A 27,891-nucleotide genomic window follows, 5' to 3' on the forward strand; every position below is an offset into this window, starting at 1 on the left:
GATGGAAATCGTTGTGGAAATATTTACAGTATCCCGCAAATCGTTCGAATTGGAAAAATTATTAAAAGAGATCGGGCGTATCAATAAAAGTCTGTCAATAATTGATGAATAGCGGTGACCTTTGACCCGCCCGTACAATCTTCTCCTCGCCGAGCCAATTCCCTCTCGGCCCTCTCAAAGACAAAGTGTCCCGAAACATGTGTGTAGCCGAAGCCATCTCGGGCCGGACGATAGGTTGCCGAAATTAGAAAATACCAGCACGCGTTGGCCGAGAAACAATTATTTGTTGCAAGCGTCTCATGAAGTACGTGCAACGCCTCGATGAAACTGTTACTGTACACCGGGCACTGTATACCCGTCCGTAAAATGTCGCGCACGTTTCTGGCGTTTCAGTTTGTTCTGATACAGGACTCGGGGAGCCGAGTGTCTCGGAGGCGAGTCGGCAAGATAGGGATAAAGTTTTGATAAATATCCTCGAGGATGTATCACAATGATAGCACCTCCCGCACGTAAGTATATCTATTATATTGTAACCGTAAGACTCCCGCGGTCTTCCTCGCACGGGAGTCGATAACGCCTGGTTAAATCTTTCGTATCGTGACGGAAATTTCACAGGTATCGGCGTATCTTGTCGGTACACACACACACACACACACACACACACACACACACACACACACACACACACACACCGGATCTCGCCGGAGTGATTACCAAAAAAAACCGATTATGAGCCCAGAAATGAGAGATTACGGTTGCGCGCGCCTCCGACACGCTACGCTCGCACCGACTATTTTTCGAGACGGCATAATGGAGATGTAGCGTAACATGCCTGATGTGCTTATTTTAATGAGAGTCCGGGCGGCAGAAGTCGAAACTTTTCCCGATAACATTGCCGGCTCCCCCGAGCTTGTAAAGTAGTTAAGTCGACTCGTGATTTATGGCTGATACAATGAGTCCGCTTCCACTTGAATATCGTCTCTTTTTTTTATCAATATGAATGAGATGAGAGCGGGTATAATTCCCGGATGTGATTACTTAATAGAGTATTTAGAGATACAGTCGCGCATTTCCGTATTTCGCCGTTCCTCGATACGATGTTTCCTCCGCGTGACAGGTTTATTGAGAGCAAACACGTCGATATTCTCCATTGGAGACGTTCGTTGTAACATTATTAATAATGCGTACCAACGCGTATACACGTAACAATACGTATATATTTTCGTACAGCGTAATTTCTGCCCTTCGTATTATTTTATTGAGTCCTTTGTTTCCCCAGCGGAACATTGATTCCAATCTCACGAGTCTTCGAATCTTTTTTTTTACGCTATCATTGTAATAATAGATGACAATAGGAAGCCTTGGGCACGTAGAAAATTAGTTCCGAGCATTACTGCAGGAATAGTCGACGGTCTGGGTCGTCGTAACGTCGTTGAATAATGCATTCTCCGTTACAGCGATGATATTTACAAACGGATACTTCAAAATACAGATGTAACTCTTGGTAATAAAAGCAACAAATTATTCATACGAAATGCAAGATATGATTCCCTTTTGTGCCTTTTACTTGCAAGTAAAAGCGCGTTTGCTCCCGTCTTCTGCCATACATAAAAGCGTTTGCTTTATTTCCATATAATCCAATATCTTTCTCAATACCTAAAGCAACGCAAACACAATAAGCACAACAATACGATCTCGGTGTACCGGCGAAAAGAGAAGACAGTGCTTAGCCTCTAACGCGTAATGACAACACGATTGAGCGACCGTATCGTTGATCTCACGCAAATGTATCTTTACGAAATATTATTCAGAGAGCTCGCGCAGCGTTACATGTGCACGCGCGCACGCAAGGACGTTCATTATCCCCGTGTAAGACCCCCGTCCTTCATTTTTCCTCATAATTAAAGTCGAAACATGAAAAAGAATGTTCTGTCACACACGACAATTCCATTTGGCTACCACGAGTGCCACTAATAATAATCCAAATGAATGCCGCTCGTCTTTATGCGCCTTTGTGCGGTGCATTTCGATTATGGTGATTAGACTACTCGCAGCTGTTCCGCGGAATTTGAATTCTTTCGCCTAGCGTTCCTAGAAAGTTACTAAACTTCTAATATTAATTAGCGCGTTATATTTATATTAACTCATCTAATTGCAGCCGGCAATTAAGGAAACCGAGGAAAACACGCTTGTCAGGCAAACATAGTTGTGTCACTAGTTTGAATGCATACAGAAAAGAGGCGTTGTTATTCCTCTTTGAAAGATCGTGTCGGCGCGTTCCACAAAGGATCTAATTAATGATATTAAGACTCCGTATTATCAGATTAATTGAACGATCTCTCTCCTGTTGCGTTTCAGTTTTTATTATCAATGAAAACCGCAATTTAGTAACAAGGTAGCGAGGTGGATCGATGAAAAGCGTACGGCGATAACGCGTTCTGTTTCATTGTTCACGATTTTTTGCCTCTCTACTATGAATTCTTTTTCTACGAATTACAGTAATAAAATAACTTTTTTCCCAGAGAATTTTTTTGTCAAATCTGAATTAACAATGAGACAAAACGCGTAAGCCATATCCTATATGTATTCGTATTTAATTATTTTACGTAATTAAAAAATTTCTGCGTTAGAGCTGTGGTGCGCGGAAAAGCGCGAGCGCTAAGAGTTAGGCCCGGTCTACAATGAGTTGTTAGTCGTTAGTCAGAAGTCGGAACTATATGTCGGTCCTTTTTCTTCTACCCAGAAAGGAAAAGGATCAACATATAGTTGCGACTTCTGACTAACGACTAACGACTCATTGTAGACCGGGCCTTAAGGAATAAGGGACCTAGCCGATCAATCACAGCCGAGATTTGAATTTTCGACTGTGGCTGATTCCCTTACCACTTCGACCTTATTGTTTATGTTTCCTGTGTGTTACGGCCTTAAAGAATTGCAAACATAGTGCTGTATACAATACATAAAGACAACGGGAAGAGTATTCTCACAGGGTCTGGGTAGCTCAGTGGTAAAAGCGATCGTCCGGTATGCGATAGATCCGGGTTCGATTCCCGGTCCAGCCGATCGCGTTTGATATCTTCCATCGACGGACTAGCCATCATCTAATTATTAAATCATTTGGGCATAAGATCATCTAATCATGGCAGAGAGTAAAAAGCAATCGTTCGGTATGTGATAGATCCGGGCTCGATTTCTAGCTGATTGCGTTTTATATCTCCCGTCGTCTGCTGGTCACAGCAGTAACAGAGAATCTCAACAAATCTAATCATCTAATTATCTAATAATTTGGGTATAAGGTCATCTAGTTATAGCAGAGAGTAAAAACAATCGTTCGGTATATTATAGACCCGGGTTCGATTCCGTCCAACCGATCGTGTTTGATATCTCTCGATCTCTGATTCACTACCTCTAATTATCTAGCTGTCTAATGATTTAGTCATAAGGTCGTCTAGTCACAGCAATATCAACGTGTATTTTCTGGATAGCTTAAATGGTGTAAAAAGCAATCGCCCGGAGAAACGAAACGATTAGATTCTCAGAATCACCCGCGCCCGATATTTTTTTTTCGCTCATGTAGTGAGATAAGAGTTCAACACGTTGCTAAGATACATGCAATAGCAAAGTGGTTTATTTCCTTGTATCCCACTCCCGTCTACATTTTTATTAAATTTCCGCGTAATAAGTGAGAACGATAACACACGAATAGCGTTACATCTTCGCATACCCGAGTTGAAATTTTGGTACTATTTTGACACTTTTAAGGATAATTTACACCTACTTAGATAACATTATATTTTTTAATCCTCCCTTGAATCTTTAATTCTAAAAATTTACTTTAGCTTCTATTTAAAAAAACCCTACTTTAATGCTAAATTGGCAAAAGTAGAAATTTCCGACACTATCAGTTTTAAAGTAGGAGAAAATTTTGTACTTGCTGTTCGACCTCTTTTACTGTCTTAGGTCCTACTGTTTAATAGAATTAAAAGTTCAACATAGGGCCAAAATTTCCACTCGGGTACATTGTACATTTATGTTCCGAATTGACCATTTATATATATATTTGCTCTTGTCATATATCTTAAAACTTTACTCTCACGCGAAATGCGACTTATTTGTAGTTGTTTTTCCATTACACGAGACGAGGAATAATGGAGGAAACAGTATACGCAAAGAGAAAGGGAAATGTTCGAAAAACGCGTATTATATGATACGGTATAATTTCGGAAACTACCCTTTTTAATTCCCCACAGCATTCCAGCGATTACGTCAGGAAGCGCTAGTGTATTCGCGCATTACTTCTCATTTCTGCGAGATTTATTTGACACCGCGCGTCGGTGAATATCCGCGCGCCTTCGTATTCGAAAATAGGTACATATTTCATGGTACATTTCGCTCTCTCATTTTCGAGGATTACCAGAGATTCCCGGTCCCTTTTTATATTCTCCTATGTTTGCCTATTCCGCGCGCGTGCGAATGCGTACGGCGATACGGACGGCGGTTGGCCTCTCTCTCTCGAAAAAAAAAAAAAATGGACGAGATAACGCGATCGCGATAAGAGCGGCGCGTGAAGCGTTTATGCGGGGAAAGTTAGCTATTGTTATTTGCAGCAACATTTTGGTCGCCGTAACGGCAAATATCGCGGTGTGTCGCGCTTACCAAATTATTAACAGTGAAATTTTGCTCCCGCCAGAGCCTAGATCCATCGTATCCCATCGTTTTCTTCGGCGTTTACATCTGAATTTTCCATCATCCCTCTGAACTCCCCGATGCACTTGGCGCAAAGTTTCCACTCACCTCTAGAGATTGTAAACAGTATAATAATGGCCGTTCTTATTACAGGCTGTTACAATGGGAGTTTCGGGAAAACTTCTGAGATTTGCCATTCCTCGGCATTCTAATTAGTAATGCTAACGAAACTTCGCGGAATAATGAACGCCGAAGCAGTATTGAATCAAGTGCTGTCGCATGTATTAACGTGTAGTGTGTGTCGGCGCCGATGTTCAGATTTTGCCAGCGAGCGCGTATCGTTCTCGTTGTTTGCCTTACTTAAATTAACACGGAACGGGGCGATCCGGTGAAAGTGAGGAGACACACGCGAAAGTATCGTTCATCACTAACGTAGTGATATAACGTACAAATAATCTATAACCTTAATTAAAGCCCTTTACGAAAGCGATATTAACGCGTCGAGAAAATTAGGGAAATCTACCGTCTACGAGAAAAATTTGAAATTACCTGACGATATTAAAGTAACGCGTATACTTGCGAAGCAATTATACTTTTTTTTGCAAGGAGAAACGTGTAAAATAACATTGAAGTCATTGTTACCGCAAAAAAAATAAATTCAACGTGTTTGCACGTGCTGTAACGATTAGCGCGCTATAAGCAAAGACGGCGACTGATAAGTAAATATACGTAGGCGTAATGGCAGGGGCTCTCTATGTCTAACAGTCCATTTACCTCGGGCGTGCTCCGAGTTCTTGTCATCGTCAAGTATTTTCGTTCTACCCAAGTTTGCGTTCGGCCACTGGTTTTTGCTCTTCAACCTCAATGGATGTGTCGATCTGTTGGGTCGACGTGGTATTAGCTTCTCTCAGTATCATCGAATAGCTCTTTACCTTCTCTTTTTCAATGAACGAGGAGAAATTTCGTGGATGCGCGCGCGATAGAGAATCGATCGCCACGGAGGGTAGGAATTTAAAAACGATGCCGGCTGGAATTCCCTCCCGCTCCTGCATTCTTATCGACGTACGCGGAGTAATACGGTAATTCTTGCGCTACAATACGTGTAACAACAATTATTGTGCTCGGAATGAAACCGGAAATTCTACGAACAAATAGCATTTGTCCGTAGAAGGGGAAGTGAGGCTTCGCTCGAGCCAATAAACCGTATTTTCGCGGTCTGCTCGTCCGCTCAAACCAGATTATCGATACTTCGATTATTCCACTTACTGCCTTAACGATGTTATTGTTTGTTCAATCAACGACATTATCTGGACAATCGTGCAACTAACCACACCGGGGCCCGCGCGTCGTGCCCCTCGTAGTTTCCTTTTCTTACCCTCCCCCCCCCTTCTCTCGTCATAAAGAATGTGAAGAGAATACAGAAAAATATATGCGGATTAATACAACGGATAACGGAAACGGTAAAAGGATGCGCGCGGGTATTTTTAATTGAATGTTGCCTCGCAAAAGAGCAGAATCGAAAATCGATGCAACGCGCATCGTAAATACTTTGCCAATGGTTTTACACGCGTGAAGCGTTACGCATAAATTTCGCGCCTCTCACTTCCACCCCTCCGCCTTCTTATAGCAGAAAGTAAAAATAATGTGGCACATCAATACGGATTAACGGCACAATCATAATAATATAGCCAATTTACAGAAATATCAAAAGCACATAACGTATGTGTATTTTCGATTAAACGTCGCGTCGCGAAAATACAATCGGAAATCGATAAAACGCCGGGACGGGGGTAAACGTATATACTTGGCCAATCGCTTTATGCGCGAAACCGTGAATGTTACGTTAACTCGGTATGGAAATACATCTCGTATTTCTTCGTGCCGCCTTTCCAAGAGGTTTCTCTAGAAAATTTGCCAGATGCGACTCAGGGACGGTTTCGCTCGCTCGCTCGCGGTCTCCATGGGCATCCGGGGGGGGCGAGAGGGGGCTCGTATCAAAGGACCTTTCCTTATATTACGACCTAAGAGGCTTCCTTCAGTAGATTATGGCAACGTCGCGCTATTGCAACTCGCTATAAGGAGCTTATAGCTCCTTGCTATCAGAGACATTGCCGAGGAAAGCGATCATGCCTTTTGCCTTGACGGACACTATCAGGTATCGGGTGCTGTCAATGCGAATATATATGGCGGAGTGCTTGATGCGGTGAGACCACCGCTTTAGACCTGGACATGCAATTAATCGCGAGTTAATCAAATTAGCGGCTATTGTCCTTGGGAACAGTTGGGACCGCGATCGAAGTGTCAACCGCAGAGGGGGATGACTCTAGATAGTTTCTGTGAAACAATTTCAACTTCTATCGCATTCCATCGTACTGTTTTCCCTCCCGCGTGCCGTCTCTAAGGCTCAATATTTGCAAGCTTATTTTCTCAAGCGGAAAACGGTCTGTTTATAATGCAAAAAGATGAGGTCCGCGCTGACACTTTTCCGCTTTTAAGATTTCAAAAGTATCGCGCGTATTTTCCAACGGCTCGCAAGTCTGTCGGCTGTTTGCGTGCGCTTGTTAAAATGTGTCGAAACTGAAAGTTTGTTCGAACCCGTCACGACTCCCTGCGAGTCGAGATCATTTTCGAATTTGACAATTTGACGCTTAAACCAATGAAACGATGACGAATGAATTCGCCTCGTCCGATTCTTCGTCATTCGTCGGTTGGTCTTACGGCGTTTTTGAAACAGATTCACCCGTGCCGCGCCGACGCGACGTGCGGCGGTAACAAGGAAATATCGTTCCACGAATCGATCCGCGGCGTGAAAAGGTCACCGAGAAGGGGTCGTCGCTTGTCGAACGTGGCGGATGCCGTGTCGATTATACCGAGCAATGTGGCCGCATGAATATGCGCCCCAAACGAGAAACACCGGGATTTCGCGATGCGCTACAGCATTCGGCGATGTGCAACGAGTCGCGTGCTTGATCAAACTTGAATGCGCAGAGCGATATATTCATAGAGAGACTAATTCTACAACATTATCGTGCCTGCAATACGATACAATATTTAAATTCGACGTATCAATGAAAACCACCGTCCACTTGTCGCCGTTACCTTCCGAGTACCTTAGCTGCTTCATCCGAATTTTAGTCTTGAAACGTTAATATCGCTTGGTCGAATATCAAGATTAGGTTTGAGAAGAAGTACAAACTTTCTTAATTATATATATATATTATAACATATATATTTATTTATATATAATTAAGAAAGTTTGTACTTTTTCTCAAACCTAATCTTGATATTCGACCAAGCGATACTTGAAAATTTATGGATTTATTACAATTTCATAAGCACTTGACGTATACACATAATATATCTACATATATATGAGTATGTAAATATGGATGTCTCAGCCTTATAACTTTTTAATGTCAAATTCCTGATTCGGAGACGAAACTTCTGATACCAAAACGTCATAACTTTCAAATAGGAAGCGTTCAACTACGGTGAATCTGTACGACGAAAGTTCGTACGCCCAGATTTGGTACGCCGCACATATCGCTGGTGCATGGTACGCCGTGCGATGCTTCAGGAGCAAGTGAAGGAAGCCCTCGTCTGACGACCTACCTCCTGATATCGACATAATTCTGCATACAATAATTTCCAAGTCCCTTCGGCGCGTATCAAATTTATACCGTAATTATTAACACGTCGCAAAAATATCGGAATATCATCCAAACTCGATACCCTGATTTCGATACCCTAATTAACGTAGTGATGTGCGATTGACGTATTTCTTCCCCTCTTATCGTAAATATTTCAATCGGTGCGCGAGGAATTATCTCTTACCTCTGCAAGTTGAAACAAGCTAAACCTTTCAACATTACGATCGACATATTACTTAAGGCAATTTGTATCTATCCACTTATTATCTTTCGTTTAAAGGACATTCTTTATGCCAAAGATTCGATATTCCTTCTTTTATACTCGAATAACTTGGGGAATATGTTATGGAGGAAGACGATGTATTTGGAATATTCCTTTATAAAATACGTTTAAAATAATTATCGAACGTTTTATTTCTATTTAATAGCATATTTCTGAAGAATAGGATTATTAATTAATGCCACGGTAGAAACAATGCCAGAACAATATAACCTGTTTTGCTGAAATTAAATATAACCTGTTTTATTAAAATTATAATTGCTACTGCCTTTAGCTTATGATATATAATTGTCACAGTATTATTTTATAATTATTTTGTGTTTTATTACTTGTTATAGAAATTATATTATTATAAAAGCATTTTAACTCACAATGCGATAATTTGATTCTTCAAAATTAATGGTTTGCTTGCTTCTGTTCCATAGAATTACTCTACTTTGACATCATTTCTGTTAAATCTCTATATACTTGTAATTTTTTTGTTTCGATTATATATTCGTAGGCATAAAATATATTTACTAGAAAGAAGAAAATCTACTTGACGCACACTTTTCTTAATTATCGCATTGTAACTTTCAACTGGGATAGCAACTGGTTGTTCTTTTTTACGCACCATTTAAATACTGGAATGATTACATGTGTTAGATATTAATCTCCTTAAAAGTCACGTTATTTTACAAATTTTAATCTCCATCTAATTGTTCAGCACTCGGTCGACCGTCGCGCACAATGTTACAATCTTCTAAATTGTTAAGTTTACTTTCATGTTCTGATATCGCATGCCATGTGCGATTTCTTCGCCCACGAATGGCGTCTATATCCCGGAGTGGAGGGTGGACGGATTGCAATCCACGTACGTCGTCGCATCATGGTACAACAATGCGGCATATAACTCCCATTCCGCCCATATCAGCGTAGTATCGTGGCCGTATCTCGCGTTATGCGCGAATTGTTGCGATCTTAAAGTTGAACTTTAAACTTAATTTTCTTTCCCGTCTCCCCCGCTTCCCTTCTCATTTCGCCCCGGCGCGGCGGAATGTTGCGGCTCTCTCCCGAAATAGGTTGTATCGTATATAGGATGGGGCGCGGGGACGCGAGTACATACGGCAAAGCCTTAGTACCGGAGACCATTTTCTCGCTGGCCCGTCTATACGTCTAAGCTTCCTGTGATACTGTAGCGCATATGACAATTTAAGCATCTGGGTCAGATAGGCACACACGCCGGTTTCCCTCCTCTTCGGGTATGATCATTCCATCACGGTGCAAATATTGAATTTGCATGGTCCTCTCGTTTCTGCAATGCAGATGTATCCGCTCCGAAAGTGTGCGCGCGCGCGTGTGTTCGCTCGTACGTATACGCGTCATGTACGACGACGCGGCGACACCGTTTATTGCTCTTTGCGATGGGTTCGTACAACCTATTGTACCAACTCCCCGTCTAATGAAATCTGATTCGCGAAAACGAATTTCCCCCCGCGGCGCGGAAAATATTACCCGCGGAGCGATTCCGAGAGCCGTATTCCCCCCCCCCCCCAGACTTGCAGATAGCGTTATTGATATCGATACGCCGATGCTATCTACGGCTAAGTGCCGACGTTATAAATCTGGACCTGTGTAATCTGACACGGGACGTCGCGTTTAACGCGGAGCCCCGGCACGATTGTAGACTGCCGTTAAAGTGTAGCTTTCTGTATTTTTTCAATTTTACGGAATTAAATACTTTTGTCCTTTGACACCGTTAAACATATTCGAATTGAATGCGGACGATGTTGAATAAGATATAATACGCTAGCGAGAGCGCGGAGATAAAACGTACGTGGAGCCAGACGCGTAACGCCCGCCTATGTTCTTGACATACATATCCCAGTCTTTGAAAATATATTTTCATATTACGACAAAAATATGAGACTTTCAAGGATTGTCGACGCGAAAGTACATCCCTGTGACACGCATACGCGTTCGCGCTTTCCTTTGAATAGGAATTTTTATATCATAACGAGAACACCCCCTTCCCTACCCCCCCCCCTCCACCCCGCGCGCTCCTGAAACCCCGTCTGAGCGAAATTGTGGCATTGCTCTCCCCCGTACACACAGATATTTGCTTTCGCAAGCATCCCGGGATTACGGCGATTGTGCGGTGCGTAGCTGCATTACGTCGGCGAAATCGACGGTGGAATGCGAAAACGACGTATTCGATATTCGGCCACGTGGCACGGGGTACGATATAAGAATTTCTCCATATGGAGTCCTCGCGGCGAACGCGCAATAAAACGATTCCGCATATGCGGGAATACTTGGGCGTCGCTACAAACATTGCACTGATAGAAAAAAATGGTTGCAGTTACCACACTCTCGCTATAATTTATAGTCAATTTAGGAGCCAACCGCATTTTTATAATTCTTCCAGCTGCATAAGTTGTGGTTGACCTAACAATGTATTGCAGTTCTCATAGGCACAATATTGGTCCATGCAACTTACGGCACGGTTGTCATAATGCACCGAAACGAGTTAAATTTACTATTATTGCGATTGTATTTACTATATAAAAATAATTAGCTAATTCACTATTCATTACCTGGACATTTTAACAGAACAATAGTTGAAAGCTTATATTTTACAGTAGGTTTTTTTAAATAGTTGGCATCGCTGTGTCTATATAGTTGCTATTACTAATATTATAGTAATAATTACTATAAAAATGATATTCCTGACTATATTTATTTTACTGTGCAATTATAGTTTCAAGTGCTAGAAATTTTTCTATCAGTGTACGGTCTAAACATCGGAGCAATTTCGGGCAACTCGAGTTGCAATCAGATAAAAAATAACGGTCGTGTAACTGAGACATTAACGCGCGCGCAGGGGGGACTGGAATGATCGTTACAGGGGAAAAAAAAGATATACATGTGTAGACACAGTTGCGATCTTTATCTTGACCCGCCGTACGGAATCGACGGGAAAAAATCGACATTAAAAATTGATCGTGCGTCCATTATCTCGTAGCGCGAGGGAGAAATGAATTGTTTCGCGACGCAATAAGAGCTGACCAAATTGGATCGTCGGTATCGAACATTTTCCGAAGCGATAACAGCAGGATTTTCTCATAAAATAAACAGAAATCAGTGTGCCACTTGGCGTCCGTCCCATTAGCCAATTAATCCCAAAAGGGAGCGTATCCGTTACAATCGATTCCGCGTGCCCTGCTCCGACCGACGAGAAGAGTTGCCGGTTGCCGCACCTTGCGAATTTTCGCCCACGCGGGGAGGGGAATGTATCGTTGCTTGCCGCACATCAGGAATGCACACTGCACGTGCAGTATATACAGCATTATACACTTGTATATGCAACGGTGCACATAGGCAATGTTGATTGTTGCGTGAGTATACAATGCGGCGCGTTACAACAGTTGGTTGTGTCCTGGAAAGGGGAACGTTTGACAGTCTTCGACATCCCGTGAATACTGATACGAACAAACGGGACCGCCAAATAGATTTCGCGATAATAATCCGATTTTCTCGAAGAATGCACACCGCGCGCGCGCGGAGGGGTGCGGGGAGGGGGCGGCAAACGGTTTACCTTCAGTGCCCGGATTGTTTGCTAACGTCGCAAGAAGGCTACAGGGGTGCCGCCGCGCAGTTTGGCGGGGATAAAAACGGAAGCCCCCGACCGTCAACCTGCAGTTAAATGCCGCAGATAATCCTAAAGATTCCCGCGTCCGAAGTTATTCCTGCGAGATCGCGCACCTTTACGAACTCGGTATTGTGCCGGGCCGTAATAAATCGAGCCGCGATAACGGGGTAAAGGGAGAGGGGGAGGAGGAGTGAAATTCGCGTCTCCAACTTGAACTTCATTACGCGAGACTAATGCGCCCCCGTAACTTCACGTCACTTTCGTCGCGCCCTGTTTTTACGTGACAAATATTCGTTCCATTCCGCGACGGCGATGGGTCGATTTCGTCGTGTGACTTGGGATGTGTTGGCACAGCCGTCGCACGGAGTTAAGGAACTACTAATGGCTTCGTTAATACCGGCCGCCGAATTGCCGATGGAATAAGGCTTAAATTCGAACCCGCATCGAGGGGGGCTCCCTGCGGTATAATCTCGACCTTCTCTCCGTGGATCGAAGGTTAAGCCTCTCCTCCACTCCATCCCTAGAGCCAATCAAAAATTAGGTTGCATCTATCCATATGACCTGCGCGCTGCACAAGCGCGAAGGTTGCACTATCCGCGTTAAAATATACAGATCGTCCCAACAGAATTGCGGAGAGCTCGAAAATTACCCGATCTTTCTCGCCCCTCCCGACGTAATATGCCCCCTTTTTTACCTCGGTGCTCCTTAAACCAAACTAGAATATTAATATTAAGTTAGCGGAGCGATAATCGAGCTAACTAATTTATCAAATTCCATGTGTTGAGTTATTAAATTGTCCAATCTGCATGAAAAGGACTTGGACAAAATCTCAAAAATTCCAAATTCATTTCGCGCGTGCACGATAAAAAGGGCCAAATAGAAAGGTCCGCGATAGATAATGAGATCATCAGTCAAATTTTTGTCGGGACAACATTGAACCCCAATGCGCCGAAGAATTTATATGCCACGTAAAATGCCCCACCATGTCAGGTCACATTCCATACATAATAAAACATACTGCGGTCGAAATCCGATTCTACTCTACAAATCCATCGCATGATGTTCAAAATGTAGGAACATCGTAAAATAGCAATCGTATAAAATAAAATAGCTATTCAATAGCGGCCATCGTTTCGATGTTGCGTAGGTACATCAAATTGTCAGCTTTCCAAATTTAAATTATGTATGAGGCGAGCTCGTATAGAATTCTCTTTCATTCCGATCAACTTGGTCGCGGATTCTCATCTTTTCGAAAAAAAAAAGAACGTATACTTGCTTCTTTCAACATTCGCAAATTAAACACCGTTACTATCGAAGTACCTAATATTGGAGAGAGGAGCTCGACACACATTGAAAAACGTGTCGAGAAACTATTCATCGATGCCAAGTCAACGTGCGGCAGCGTCATTCGGGTATTCGACGCAGAAAAAACGCAGTTTTCTTTACTCTAAAGTTTATTAACAAACCGAATTGTTCGGAACAAGAGAAAAAAGGGACAGAGATGCGAGACGCTCTTGAGATATAGCGCGGATAAACGGAGCGGATGCGGAAAATTGATTCCTGCATTCTTGATTCTACGGCACCCTCATCACTCTTATCCGGCGCAGTGTCAGCTGCAGCGGCGTGACGAAATATTTTCCCGACTTTGCCGGGGGAGTATCGAAAATCGCGATAACCATTGAATACATCCCATATACGTGTGTACACGGTTGTAGGGTTATATTTAGATAGTCGTGCGACCGGCGAACAAGCGCGCACACAACACGCACAGGGCACAGAGAGACGTATACGAGGCGCGTACACGTATACATATATCGCGAGCGTATGCCGCATCGTGTGTTTGCACATGTGCGCACGTCGCGTCGCGTCGCGCCGCGTCGCGCAGCGCAGCGTCGCGTCGGCCGCGTGTACCCGTGTGCATGTATCAACGTTCCCAGAAACACGTTACACTGACCCGAGGGACTCGTATCTTTGATACTGGGTCATCCCATGACAAATTGATCGGTGACGTTGCGCCGTTGAGCTTCGGCATGAGTCTTCCACGCTCGAACGAGGAGGAGCCTTCCGAGGTACATGTACGGCGCGGCGGATTATACCACCGCTAGGTGTGAGATCTGCTAGATCCACGTCTAGGCTGCGCTGGGTAAATTTGAGAGATGCGGCACTGATGCCATTATATGAAACGCGATAAGCCTACCGGGAAATGGGTATTTGCGATAAATATTTGCTGTTCACGTGCGAGCTGCAGATGGCATTTAAAACACGCGCCCGATTTTATTTTCGAAATAAACGCGAATTCAATTTACGTTTTAGCGCCGCAATCGTAAAAATATTGAAGGTACTTTTAGGTATCTGTTTTATCGATTAACGTTCCTTGCATTTCTGAGACTCCGAATGAATTCAGCGAGTATAATTCTGGACCACGCGACCAGAAATCGCCGGCTAAATATATATTACACACTTATATAAATGTCAATTGCGGAATATGAATAAATATATCGCTATTGACTCGTGCACTCTATCTGTTGGCGTATATTCTTTATCAGTGCAACCGTGTTACTGCTACGTTTATTTTTATGCAAAACTTTTGAAACGTGCAGCCCCCGCGTAAATACGGGGATTGCTGTCATTGGGGAAAAATTGAATATCGCCAAACAGGGTATCGAATAATGCGTGGCAACGTGAAAAATTGATTTCGAAGGTCAAAATCGAGGTACCGATCGATTCGATTCGACGCGACGCGACGCGCCGGCCGAAATGTATTTACAGGGGAACAACGGGAGCAAAAGAGAGAGAGAGAGAAGCGTGTTCTCGGGCGCGAAAATTTCTAGCCGACGAACGCAACGCGACGTCCGACAGGCGAGCCGATTCGACGCTCCGTCTCGATTAGTGACTTTATTTAAATTTAAACGCCCACGCCCGCTCGCCTACACGCTAGTGATTATCGCGACATTCGCTAGTAATTGCCGGGACGACATCGCGATTGATTGTTTTACGCTCCTATCAGCGTGTTCTATTTTATCGGGACCGGCGGCATAATCTACGAATACGCCTACGCGCGCGTTGCACGCCCGCCCGTCCGAGGCGACTCGAAATTTCCGATACACTCTTGCGAATGATAAAAAGCCAATGGGCGTGATAGAAGCCGTTGGACGTAACGCGCGCGTGCGATATTTCCGTGATACACGTTTACATGTAAAATCACTGGTAGTAAAATCGCCTGGGACGTATCCCATCCAATTCCGACATGACCCAATTCTGTTTCGTAAGCTGCTGGCGTGCCTTGTCATAGACGTCACGGAATATGATAAATGTTTTCCAAGTAAATGAGTAAATTGCATTCGATACGGAATATATTTTTACTCCCCTTGCAAATTATTATGTGGAGAATAAACGGAAATCCATTGGAGCGATGTCGAGATAACCCGACGATGTACACAATGGAAACGTCGATTACGCGATATCGTTCGCCCAGGTATCTTTAGATGCGTGACATTTCAAAGGCAAATAATAATCGTGCGATATCGCTCGCGTTTGTCAAAGACGGAAGAATGGCTTACCCGGGTGAAAAGAAGCGCGGCTTTGTGGGACCGAACGAGGAGAGATTGTTCGAACGAAGCCTCGTAACGCGCCGCACGATTAACGGCACGTCGTCGTCGTCGGCGGCGAGGGTCGCCCAAATACGAGGCACAAGCGCAATTATTATTACGCTCGTTACTCGCGTACTCCATTCAAAGCATTCGGGCGGACATGCGGCGGCAGCGACTGCCGCGGGGGTTATTATCCTATTGAGCTCGTAAGAAGCAGCCCCCGCGTGCGATGTCGTATGAGCCGCCGTCTTACGACATCTCCTCTATCTGCTAACCAACGGAACACGATGTAACAAGAAACGCTTAACTCGTAGAGAACTTGGCCTCTCCGAGGATCACCGCAAGAGCGAGAGAGAGAGAGAGAGAGAGAGAGAGCTCTCTTGAGCGAGAGAGAGAGGGGGGAGGGAGAGAGAGTAGGACGCAACTTCGGTATAACGAACGGCTTCGACGATAACACGGGGCGACGTCGAGGCGCCACGTCTGTGCGAAGACCGCGCGCGAGTCCCGACAAGACATACGAGAACGATACATCGTTCTCAAGAATCTCTCCTCGAGCGATTTTCAGTTCTATCGATCATTTCACCGACGACGAATAAGAACGGCGCACCGAAGGAAACGTAGATAGATGACGGAGCAGCGGCTCGCACACAGACGCGAGATCTACAGAGCGAGGGGGAGTAGAGACCGAGCACCATCTTGTTCCCGTTATTAGATGACGGACGATAGCCGATACGAATACAAACGACACGACGAAAATTAATTAGCGGTCGACGAGACGATTGAGAGATCCGGTTCGGCGAACTCGCTGCGCTCTCCGTTTGTTTTGCCAAATGATAATAAAGGCCAATAGTTACGTTAATGAACGCTCAGCTTTCGACGCTCAAAGTCAACAATTGAATATTGAATCTGTTGGAAGCGCTCGTATCTGAGATACGAGCGCTCTCCTCGACGCCGTATTTTATCTTCGTTCAAATTACAAAACAATTTTATTGGATTTAAATTCACCGACTATAAAAAAATGGAATCGAGTCTATAGATTGCGCAAGCCTCGAATTAAAAAATACCATTGAGACTCGGACACCAGTGCTCAGGTAAAACGGCCAATCAGCATTCTTGATCTTTTATGCTGCCACCAAATGAGAGGCTCGGAATGAAAGGAATTTTGTTAGAAAGGGGCAAACGCGATCGATTCTTAAGAAACGTTCCTAATGGAAAGGAACGATAGTTGACGGCTATAAGCTATCTCTGAATTATTTAGTCCTGAATGAAGATCACTGTCGCTTTTTCTTTTCCTTTTTTTATCCCGATGCGATATCGCTTTAATATTCCGTAAAATGTTCCGCGCGATAATTGTTAAGACGTAGTATATTTTCACGACAAAACTATATTACCGTCGTAAAAAAGCTTCCCTCATAATGGCGATTCCATATGTGCTCTTAGCTACATACGCATGTATGTATACGTGTATGAGTAGAGCGCCCTTGCTTCCAATACTAAATTGCCGGCACCCGGCAATACTTTTATCGCCTCTTTTACGGCGCCGGTTCCCTCGGTTGCCTTCTAACTCCGTTTTTGAATCCGATGGGACTATAAAAATAAATTAGATAAGACGACGAAGTGTACGAGTAAGGAACGACAGCCCCACATGCTTATTAAATGGCATGACGGAGGGAGATGGCACGGAACGGAGAAATCCACGCGATGGAAGCGACGGCTTTTTAGGCGGTCGAATAGACTTACGATTAGATGAATAATTTCACGTGTATGCGTAAAGAACGAGACTTTTACAGGTTCTTTTCTCAACGAGTCGCACGCTCGATAAAATTTGCTATCGCGTAATCGCAATTCTTAATACACACGATTGACCTAGCCAATCTTTTTCATTGCGCAGGAACGCGAGCAGAAGAGTCGGGCGAAGAACGGTCCCGTTAATAATTTGCCTCTCGCTGCTGATGACAATGGAGGCGAAGACAGTGGCGGCTACGAACGTGACAAACGCGTCGTCCGTGGTAGCGTCGACGCTGAAGCCGTTTACAACGACGGAAGTAGTTTATCAGCGATTCGCCATCGAGCCGATGGATCAAACCGCGGTGATTGGCAGCCGCGTGACGCTTCCATGCCGAGTCCTCGATCAGAAGGGGCCCATTCAATGGACCAAGGACGACTTTGGTCTGGGAGCGGTCAGGAATCTCACCGGATACGAGCGATACGCCATGATCGGTAGCGACGAAGAAGGTAAGTACGAGCGGATAAGATAATTCCGGAAACTTTATTTTCACGCTCAAATGGATTACTTCGTCGACCGCGCGCAACGTGCTCGCAGATACAATTATGCAAAATACAATGCGACTGTAATCGAAAGCATCCTGTCCTAGACTCTTTAGAAAGGTCCGTGTAATTTTCGTCATGGAAATAGATTGGAAGATCCGTTCGTCAGATAATTAATTTCAACTATTTTTTTACCGTCGAAACTCGTGAAATAACATTTCAAGCGCTAATTGCGGATCATATTAATATTTTGCGATACACACGCTCTCTCGAGCGCGGACTTAACCGCGCTTAAATTCCCTACTGATAAAACTACTTTTTTTTTATCAGCAAAGGATTATTTAAAAATCTATACAGTATATCAACATACACTATAATACGCCGCTGGCCTGTTTACTCGTTCAAATTCAATTTCCGGCCGCAAGGTATTGATTTTCTGCCGTGTCGAAAAAGTGTACGCACATTCGCCCGTGTGCCCGTAGGACTTGCGCGTCATGAAAAAATATTTCACGTCGCTTAGAGATCTATATATTTGCGGACGCGGCGACACTCGCGTATAATGCGCGAAGAGAGGCGAAACTTGGACACGGCAAACTCGTAAACGCAATATCAAGTAAATAATGAGGCACATATGTATCTCAGATGGAAATCGTAGCACGACAAAAAAAGGTCAAAAGTGTACAGAAGTATATTTTTATGTAACTGATTGCGAGTTTGCTGAAAAATTCTGTTCTGAATATTAGAATCTTTTTTATTTTAAAGTTGGATAATCTCTCTTCATATATCGTGTAAAAATATTGTCAAAAATGTGAGTTGCTATTAACTTTTTATCGAGTGAGGTACAAAATAATTGGAAATATTGTAAAAATTTAGATGTATATATAATAGAAAAACATCACAAAAGCTTCACTTTTTAACAAAACATTATATATTTTTATTTATACTTTGACAGCCGCTGTCAACAGGGCTCCAAAAAAAAATGTATTTACTTTCGAGCTTCTTTTTGTACGAGGAATGACCTCCTTTTCAGTTGTACCATCATTTCCGCTTCACTCGGTATATAGCACTTCCGGAAGAGGTTCTCTCTTTGTTAGCACGCTTTAAAACAAAGATGGACCTCGCGCTACTCTTGTGTCGACTACGTCGCATAAAGCCGATGCAGTTCGCATTAAAAGCTACTACGAAGTTAAATTAGTTTCCTAACGAGTTACTAAAAAATGCCGCCCAACACTCGTAACACTTGCTGGTATAGGAGTATTTTACACGTGTAAACGTTTCCATAGTACACGAAATAGTCGCATAGAGACGCAACCTGGACTGTTCGAGACGACGTTCTTTATTGCAGAATTTTTAATATGTAGCGGCCTACATAGTCGCGGGCAAATTAATTCAAAATTGTAATGGCAAAGGCAACGAGAGGGCATAGAGAATTTCGTCCAATCAGTAAATTGTGTCGGCAAATGAAAGGGTGATGTTCAAATAAAGACCTTCACGGTTCACGTCTCTGGACTCGGCAGCGAGAACGCTGATGATGTTAGCGTTGCTCGCGAATAAACTCGAGAGACACAAATGCAAATAACAAAGCGCACCCGAATGAAATATTCTTACCGCGGACAGCAAATCGCGGTAATAACAATGACAGAGATGGACGGTGAAAAAATTAATGGCAGAAATGCACGACGGTCAATTTTTCGGCATGACGGAGGTAATTTATACGTCGGACTGTGCAAGCGAAAACTTCCAACTTTATACAAGACGAAAAACAATTCTTATTTTAAGATTTACGTGAGAAAAGCGGGTCGTCAAATGTAGTCGCGAATAATCGGAGGTCGTTACCACGTTTGACCTCCTAGTGGTGACGTAGCGGGCAGATGAGCGAGTGAGCGGATGAATAAAAGAAAAACGGCACGTGCAAAACGCAACAAAAATCGAACTGTGACGAGAACCCGTAAACTTGTTCCAATTCCGCTGGTGTCATAACGGAATGATCTAATGTATGTATCTAATCGCGCGCACCGCGATAAAACGGAGCTTTTTCGCGTAATGGCGCGCGAGGCGGAGCAGTGAACTGGTTTATTTCATCCGTTGTATCTCCCTCGACACATAGATTGTCTTTCGACGCGCGCGTATCTTTCCGCGCGCTCGCTGCATTCGTCATTTAATTCCACAAAAATCAGCGCGCCGAAAGCGAAACGATCCAACGTTTATTCAATCAAAATTTGTAACGTGTTTCGCGAAGCTGTCCTGCTCGTGCGCGCCGGCATATTGGAACGCGAACGGTATATGGGAACGCGGCGTTTATTTTTTTATTTCTATTCGTTTTTCGGTTACGGTATTTGCCGGGTGCAGGATTAGTCGCCGGGCTCGCCGAGGATAGAGTGATCCCACGATATCGTATCGTTCCACACAGATATTCCATTTCCTACATTCACAATATGTTAAAAAATATTACATTGTTCGGCAATATTCCTAGTCCGGGGGAAAAAAAGATATCGCATTACGTTTATTTGGCTAATAAAGTTGTCAGCGATAAGCTACTCCGCTCGAATATTTTCGTTATCTGCCGTAAAAATTATTTTCACGTCAAATCTGTCGCTACCCCTCGAGATATTCTTTTCGCGCGAGTTACTTTTGAATATAATTTTAATATAACACTTGTGTGACGTGCGAATACACTACAATACGATTTATGTATTTCCACGCGCGACTATCCGAGAATAATTAAGCATTTTTTTTTCAAGAAAATTACCGAGTTACGCGAAAAGTTCCCCTTACAAGGATCCCTCGCGAAACTTGATGACGACGCGTCAGTCAAAAGTAGGATTAGGTACAGGTGGCACTATATCCCTAAGCTGAACGCCGTATGTGCCTCCCCGGTGCGTATATACGCGGACTTGTCCAACAATCACAGTGTGTTGGGACGATAACGCTCGCGCGCGTTTGAAATCCAGTTTAAGCCGAGAAACCATAATATACTTGTAACTATATGCCGTTGCACGATGCCTTGGTCCTCGTTCATTCTTCTCCGTATAAGCGCGCCCCATCGTCTGTATGGCACGTACCGTGGTAGCAACGCTTGATTTCCATAAAATTATTGCCGGTTTAGTACGCCGGGCTCTACAGCTCATATCGCAAATGTTGTTGTATTTGGGGGCCGCCACATTTTCTAGCCCTAGGCTTCTCAATGAAGAGCTGGGGGCAGTTGGAATAAAAGCAAAACAATTCTTTCTGTCTCCCTCCCTCTAGGTTTTTTTTTAAAATACACCGCGCAAAATGGTAGATTAAGGTCGGTCGGAAAATTATCCGCTAGCAGGAAAAAAAATTAATCGAAAGTGCAGGAAAAAAAATTAGATGTATGCATCCGAAAGTTAATTAGTGCAGAACATAGTGTGAGTGTTCGTTGCCGGTGGCGAGGTTATGATTAACTATCGGAAAACCCGTTTAATTAACGTTTTCATCATTTAATTCGAGTGTAAAGGGGATCAAGAAAACTCGACATTTTCAAGCTTCATCTCGTATGACCGCGATGCAAAACCCATCGAGATCAATCTTACTAAACAACGTGTCAGCTTCTATATCATTCATTTAGCGCGATGTTACAAAATGCTTCTTTTTTCCCCACGAAAACTGATGTACTAGATCCAAACTGATGTACTAAATAAAAAAAGCATCGAATAGCGAGAATTGAAAGACCGCGATAAAGAATGATCTTCCCATTCCGATTAAGAGGGACCTCCGAATTCACGATATCGACGAACAATCTATTTTCCGTGAATGTCTCCTATTCTTCATTCACACGCGGTATTAATTTCAATGTGTATAATTCAATTTAATTAATTACTTGCAATCTACGGAATTATTTCAAGACCAACACGTCGTCTCGAGAGAGTTGCGGGAAGATAAGCAGATGCGCGCCTTGAAATATATCAATATCCGAGCAAACAGCCGAGGGGAGGGGACGGGAGGGGGGCAGATGCCGCAAACGGAATCACAACATGTCGCGGTCGTTTTAATCGGCGCGGCGGAGGCTCGCACATATCAATATACACACACGATAGCGATAGAGCAGAGTCTTTAATTCGACGTCGTGTATGCCGCGGGCGGAGAAGCGGCTAAGTTTAAATTAGTTCCGAAACATTCGGTGCACGCTCTGATGGTTAATGGTTCTACCATAGATCAATAAGATCGGTAGCGGCGGCGGCGGCGGCGGCGGAGGCTGAGGCTGAGGCTGAGGCTGCAGCTGCAGCTGCGGCAGCGACGGCAGTGACGATGCGACGAGAGCAGTTGCGAAGAGCGAATCGCGCTGCGCTGCGCTGTCGCGCTTCGCCGCGGGGCACCCAGCTGCGAAACGCGCCGCAGCCGCTTGACCGGATACCCCCGCCGCGGTCGCTTCTATTACATGCTCGATATACCTGTTTCTCGCGAGAGCTCACGGGCGCGCTCACGGAAAGGAAAAACGTCCACCAAGTCATAATTTCCACCTTCGATAAGGCGCGCCTGCGTGGCAACGGACGCGCACGACCTTGTTACGGCACCCGCCGCCGCCACCGCCGCGGCCGCGTGTAACGCGATATGTCTTTAAGGGATCAGAGATGCGATTAAGGGTGCGGGGTGCGCGCGATCGTTGGTATTAGAAATAGCTTATCGTCCGGACGAATTTATTACGATAACAGGTGACTGCGGGAGGACGCGTTGCCGGAACGGTGGCAATCGGCGGCGCCCCGCACTTACTCTCTGCGGATATTATCGATTTCATATCTTTCTACCCCGGGCGGATGTTATTCACGTAAGCATACGCTTAAATAGATTTTAATCGATGAAGCGATCACGCCCAGAGCAAAACTGACCCAGCTCTAACGAGGTAGTAATATCGAAGATTTGGATCGTAAATATGCCGCGATCTACCCTTCCTTTTCTCTTTAGGAAATCGTCTGCTTTATAACGAGCGTGATTGTTTGGTAAAAATTTGCATATTTTAAACTTCCAACTTAATTATACTCTTAACAATTAGCTCGTTATAGTAGCTCGTAGGAATAATGGTTATCGTTCGATACCGCTTTATCGCGACGGGTGGCTTTCAAGGGAATCTTAAGAAAATTTTATAAAGCTGCACTGTGTACAACGAAGAAACTTTGAGCCTTAATGTATTTTCGAGCCGACGACGAACACGTTACAGGCGAAAGCAGCTCGGTAAAGTACATTTAATTCGTAAACCTCAAGTATTCGGAGAAGCATTATTATCCGCCGTCCGCGCGCCCGCAGGAAAAATTTCCCCGAGAAATTAGCAGAGTCAGAGTCGGGTGAGACTTGTTCGACCAGATCTCGTTCGACTGTTGCCTAGCCAATTAATCAGTTGATAAGCCGAGTCGATAAAAATAGCGTCCTATTTGCAAGTTGCTTTTAAATTATCGAGAGAACAATTTCACCGTCATATTTTTATTATTTGCGTTATAAAATGGAGATTTTATCAATAACATGGGTTAATCGAAAAACGTGGACATGCATTCGAAACTATTTGAAAATTTATTTCTGCAGAGAGAATAAAATCTCAAGTTTCTATTTCGTGTCTATTTCACGTTTGCTGCCACATTTTATTGTTTGCTTTAAAAAAAACCGCGCATGCGAGCATAAAATAGGGCGAATCTGTAACGTTTGTGCGTCCCAAAACTCTATCGTAAAATCTAGCCGACTCGCGTAAATTTATCTTGGATCAGAGGGCGTTCCACTCTGATAATTAGCGCCGGATATCGCCGCCGCGCAGGCCACCTGATATTAATTGACGCAATTATAAGCGCGCGACGTAATTCTGGCAATATTCGTCCTCCATATGTACGGGAGCGTACTTTTAAGATCGCTTGCAGAAGCAGCAGCAGCAATGGCAGCAATATCGGGGGCGCCCAACCTGCTCGACCGGATCCGGAGCCCGCTCCTGCCGCTGCAACTGCGGCCGATTAATCGACCTTACCGGTTCCCGCGGTATATTTTTCCCACTACCACCACACGCTCTCGCGAGCCAGATATTATATTCTGCCGGATACACACTTCGGCCGACGTAATTTAAATCGCAAACCCCCGCCCATGCCTTCTATTTCTGGCGGGGGATATCGCGAATTCTTATTCAGCAGATGTCGCGTCTAACGCCGGGAGATAATGAAAATGGACTCGATAAAAAAAGCGAGAGGGGGGGGGAAGGGGGAGAGAAAAAAATGAACGCCACCTCTCTAATGAAATTATATACATAGACCAGACTTGAAAGATCAGCAAGTCGGCCGCGCATAACTATTTTCCGTGTAAGTAAGCGGTTTATCGACATTTCATTTAATCTTCCGCGAGAAACCGTAACTCGCGCGCCTGGCTTAGGGTCGCTCCCATAAACGTTAGTGAAAATTAACCGAGCTTTAATTTATTCTCCGTTTCTCTTCGGAGACAAAACTAGAAAGAGATGGCGAATTGATTAAATCCCGGTTAAGTCTAAGTAATTTTTATGGGGCACGACCCTGAGATGCGAGTTAAAACGTAAATTTAACACAGGTCATTCGAGACCTATTCCATTTTTCTTTAGTTATAAATTTCTCAATAAATTCCTGTCGCCAAAGAAAATTTCATTCCGAGAGATGCGATTAATCGAGAATTACAGTTATCTGACGTTTGATATGGAACATTTTGATTTAAATAGAATTACGGTTTACACAAATCGAAAATCCGTTTAAAGTTAATTTGACACCGTCATTTATGTCTGCCACTTATTTTTAAGACTCGTGAATAAAAAATCTTTGAACTTATCACATATACATAACAGTTATATATAAATATATTAGAGTATTGTTGTTCTAAAATTAATTGGGTAAATAATACCGTAAGCGACTCTCGATAATGAAATCAACAAGTGACAGGTAAAAAGGGGGCCTTGAGCGTGGTTGATGATGCACAAGTCAACGCTACATCGGCATCGATCCTCTATCAACCAACAAAGCGAGTATAATGAAATTTTTCGAAATAGATTCCGCGATCGGAATTGTTCAGTTATTTCCTAGATTTCTATTGTGTTTTCCGGGGAAAATGGAATAATTCCGATCGGAATCCTTTTCGAAAAGTTCCATAATACGTGCCCTGGATACATAATTATAATTCGGGCGTTTCGGTTCCGCTTTGAGCCATCTTCAGCGATGCGATAATAGTTTAATCAAAATTATCTCATATTCTTCAGCGAGAAATGTCAGAAGATCCAAGCAAACGTGAAGCACGTTTATTTAATTGTTATCATCGCATTTTTGGACTCAATTTATCGCTCAAGATGGAACGATACGGAAACGTCTGATTTATCGTTGCGTTGGTCGTTAGAGATCGATGCGTTGACTCACTTGTCGCCAAATACACGTCATCTTTTACGAAATTGCGATGGACGACTGAAATATTAGCATGTTCAATATCCGTTAAGTATTAATAACATATCGGACTCGAATTTAGTTCAGTTACAGTTTCTTGAGCTTTTCTTATACTCTCCAGATATGTGCACCTAAATAATGAAATTTATCAGAGAATTACATTTCTCTATTCTTGGCAAAATCGAAAGGATTACGCGTTTACTGAAGCTGAAACTATTTACCTGTTATTATTGAAAATGTGTTGTCGTCAAGAAGTATATAAGTATATATTAAATACGTATATATTAGACACGTAATTACAGACAAGGGTGAACTTTGTTCTGAATTGTTCTCAATTTGTTGCACATTAATCGTGTAAATGCACATACAAATTTAAGTCTTTTGGCTCGAAAATCCATTGCCCTGTGGTTTAATTATCACATTGGCCGTATACGGAAGCGTAAATCAACTAAACATCTCTCGTATACAAAATAATTGATTAACAGATTCGACCCAACGTTAGAAAGTACGACTCGAAATGATCGAATTCGCATAAATAATATATCAATTACTAATGCGCGCTTAATTCGCTAGTATGTCGTGAATATATTACCCCGTTACAAATCAATATCGTCATCGGTGCCAAAATAATGGCGAGAACGAGCATATGATACTGAAATTTTAGCGAATTCCGAACCGCAACGAGAAACCACGATACGCCGGTTGGTTTACGAAATCAATACGATCGTCGGCGCGGTGGGCAATAGGGTCGATTGAACCTCGTTGTGCAGTAAAAGCTGAGTATAATTTCGAGACCTGTCGCTCTGTACTATCATTGCGGTAATCATCACATATCGTCCATCTTCCTTCCTATTTGCTGACTATCCGTAGACCGTATCGTCGCGATAATTGGCCTGAATAATAGCGTTACACCATTGTAAATATTAGATCGGCGTTTTAAAGCTTTTGTCGCGTGTAGCGTAACACTTTCCAGCGGGGTAGAAAAATGCGCTCCAAAGATAAATGCGTATTTACCCATAATTATACGTCGCCTTTATTGCCTCATTCGTAAAACAAACTTGATTAACATCCGATTGGCATTTTTCAAACAGTCACGCTCATTCTCCACACATTATTGATTAACGCGAACACGTTAGAGAGACAAGATTTTTTTTGTTCAAGTTTAAATATATGGCAAATCGTATGCAGTCAGCATGTTCCACCGTGGCATGAAAAATTCAACCGCATTTCGGAGCTGAGCTTTAAAGCACTTTTACCGAAATCTTGCCTTATCCATATGGTAATGTTCACTCTACGGCGAGGTGGGTATAGCAAATTCGAAGCTGCATTTCCAGCTGCACATGCGCGAATAGAGGTCCACGTTAGCACCAATCAGATATCCAGATGCGCTTAATTGGCAATTGCTGCGACCTTAGGATGTACGGTTGGTTTGTCGATTAAAGGATAACTATCTGTAACGATGCATTAGCCTGTGCCAGGTGTGGTGGCCGGCGCGCCGAGGAAAACCCGACAAATATTTGCCTCTGGTACGGGGCCTCAAGCCACAATCGCGACATAGATGGTACACGCAAGATTAATTCTAATTGAGAAAATTCGAAAATTCGAAACCAAACCGGGAGATGTCTATTTTCCGAGACATAAATCTCGTCGCGCGAGCGTATAATCCTGTGCTGGAGAGAGATCTCAATTAGCGTCGAGATGGGAGGTAGACGCGCGGGAAATCTTCAATAGAAAGCCGATATAAAAATCTGACTTGAAATAAATGGTTGTCCCCGCTTCTTGCTGCGCGAGGCGCTGATTTATGGACCCAAATTAACTGAATGTTTTATGTCTATCTGAGCATAATCCCCGAGTCCCCCGACCTTCTTTTTCGATCGATCCGTGTCGTGGAATTACGACGTCACGGCGCGGAGAATAATCAGAATCAACAGCGGATGGTGTCGGCGGCAGCCGTCGTTTCACAGGTATCGATTTTCTTCGATGATCGAATCCACTCGGCCGGACGAACGCTAATGCCGTTTGTTCGCATCGCGCCATGTCCTCGCCCCCTGTCCCCCGTTCATCCCCCGCCGCGACGAAGCTCACCACCGGGGGTTTCCAAGTGCGCAGCTATGCCCCGGCCCGTGCTTTCGTGAAATTTACAGACGCGATTAATGTCACGACTGGCTCGTCCGGCAGGCGTTCGCTTGCCTAGCGGCCGTTTGTAGGCCTAACCGTTACTAATTTCGGAGGGAATTATGGCTCCGCTATTACATAGCCGACCTAACTGGCCTGGCGCATGTCCCGCGTCCGCGCGCGTGTGTCCGCTCGTCCGTGAGTGGCCGCGTGTTAACGTGCACGGCACCCTCGACGTCTTACGCGAAAGGCCCGCCGTATTATTGACGGAGCGCTGATTTATCGT

General features: G+C 43.8%; 1 protein-coding gene and 1 non-coding gene across 2 annotated transcripts in view; both read left to right on the forward strand.

Annotated features, from left to right (window-relative positions):
* Positions 1–27,891, forward strand: part of LOC105559569 (irregular chiasm C-roughest protein-like) — a 132,027-nt gene that overhangs the window by 65,522 nt on the left and 38,614 nt on the right. Inside the window, exon 2 of the mRNA XM_012007964.1 lies at positions 17,729–18,072. Within this exon, the coding sequence (XP_011863354.1) occupies positions 17,729–18,072 (344 nt within the window). The remainder of the gene's footprint in view (positions 1–17,728; positions 18,073–27,891) is intronic.
* On the forward strand, positions 2,991–3,062 carry Trnat-ggu. The gene has a single exon. It is a non-coding gene; the product is annotated as a tRNA-Thr (tRNA).

This window comes from Vollenhovia emeryi, unplaced genomic scaffold, assembly GCF_000949405.1.
Source record: "Vollenhovia emeryi isolate VEMERY1.0 unplaced genomic scaffold, V.emery_V1.0 DF939264.1, whole genome shotgun sequence".
NCBI classification, from domain to species: domain Eukaryota; kingdom Metazoa; phylum Arthropoda; class Insecta; order Hymenoptera; family Formicidae; genus Vollenhovia; species Vollenhovia emeryi.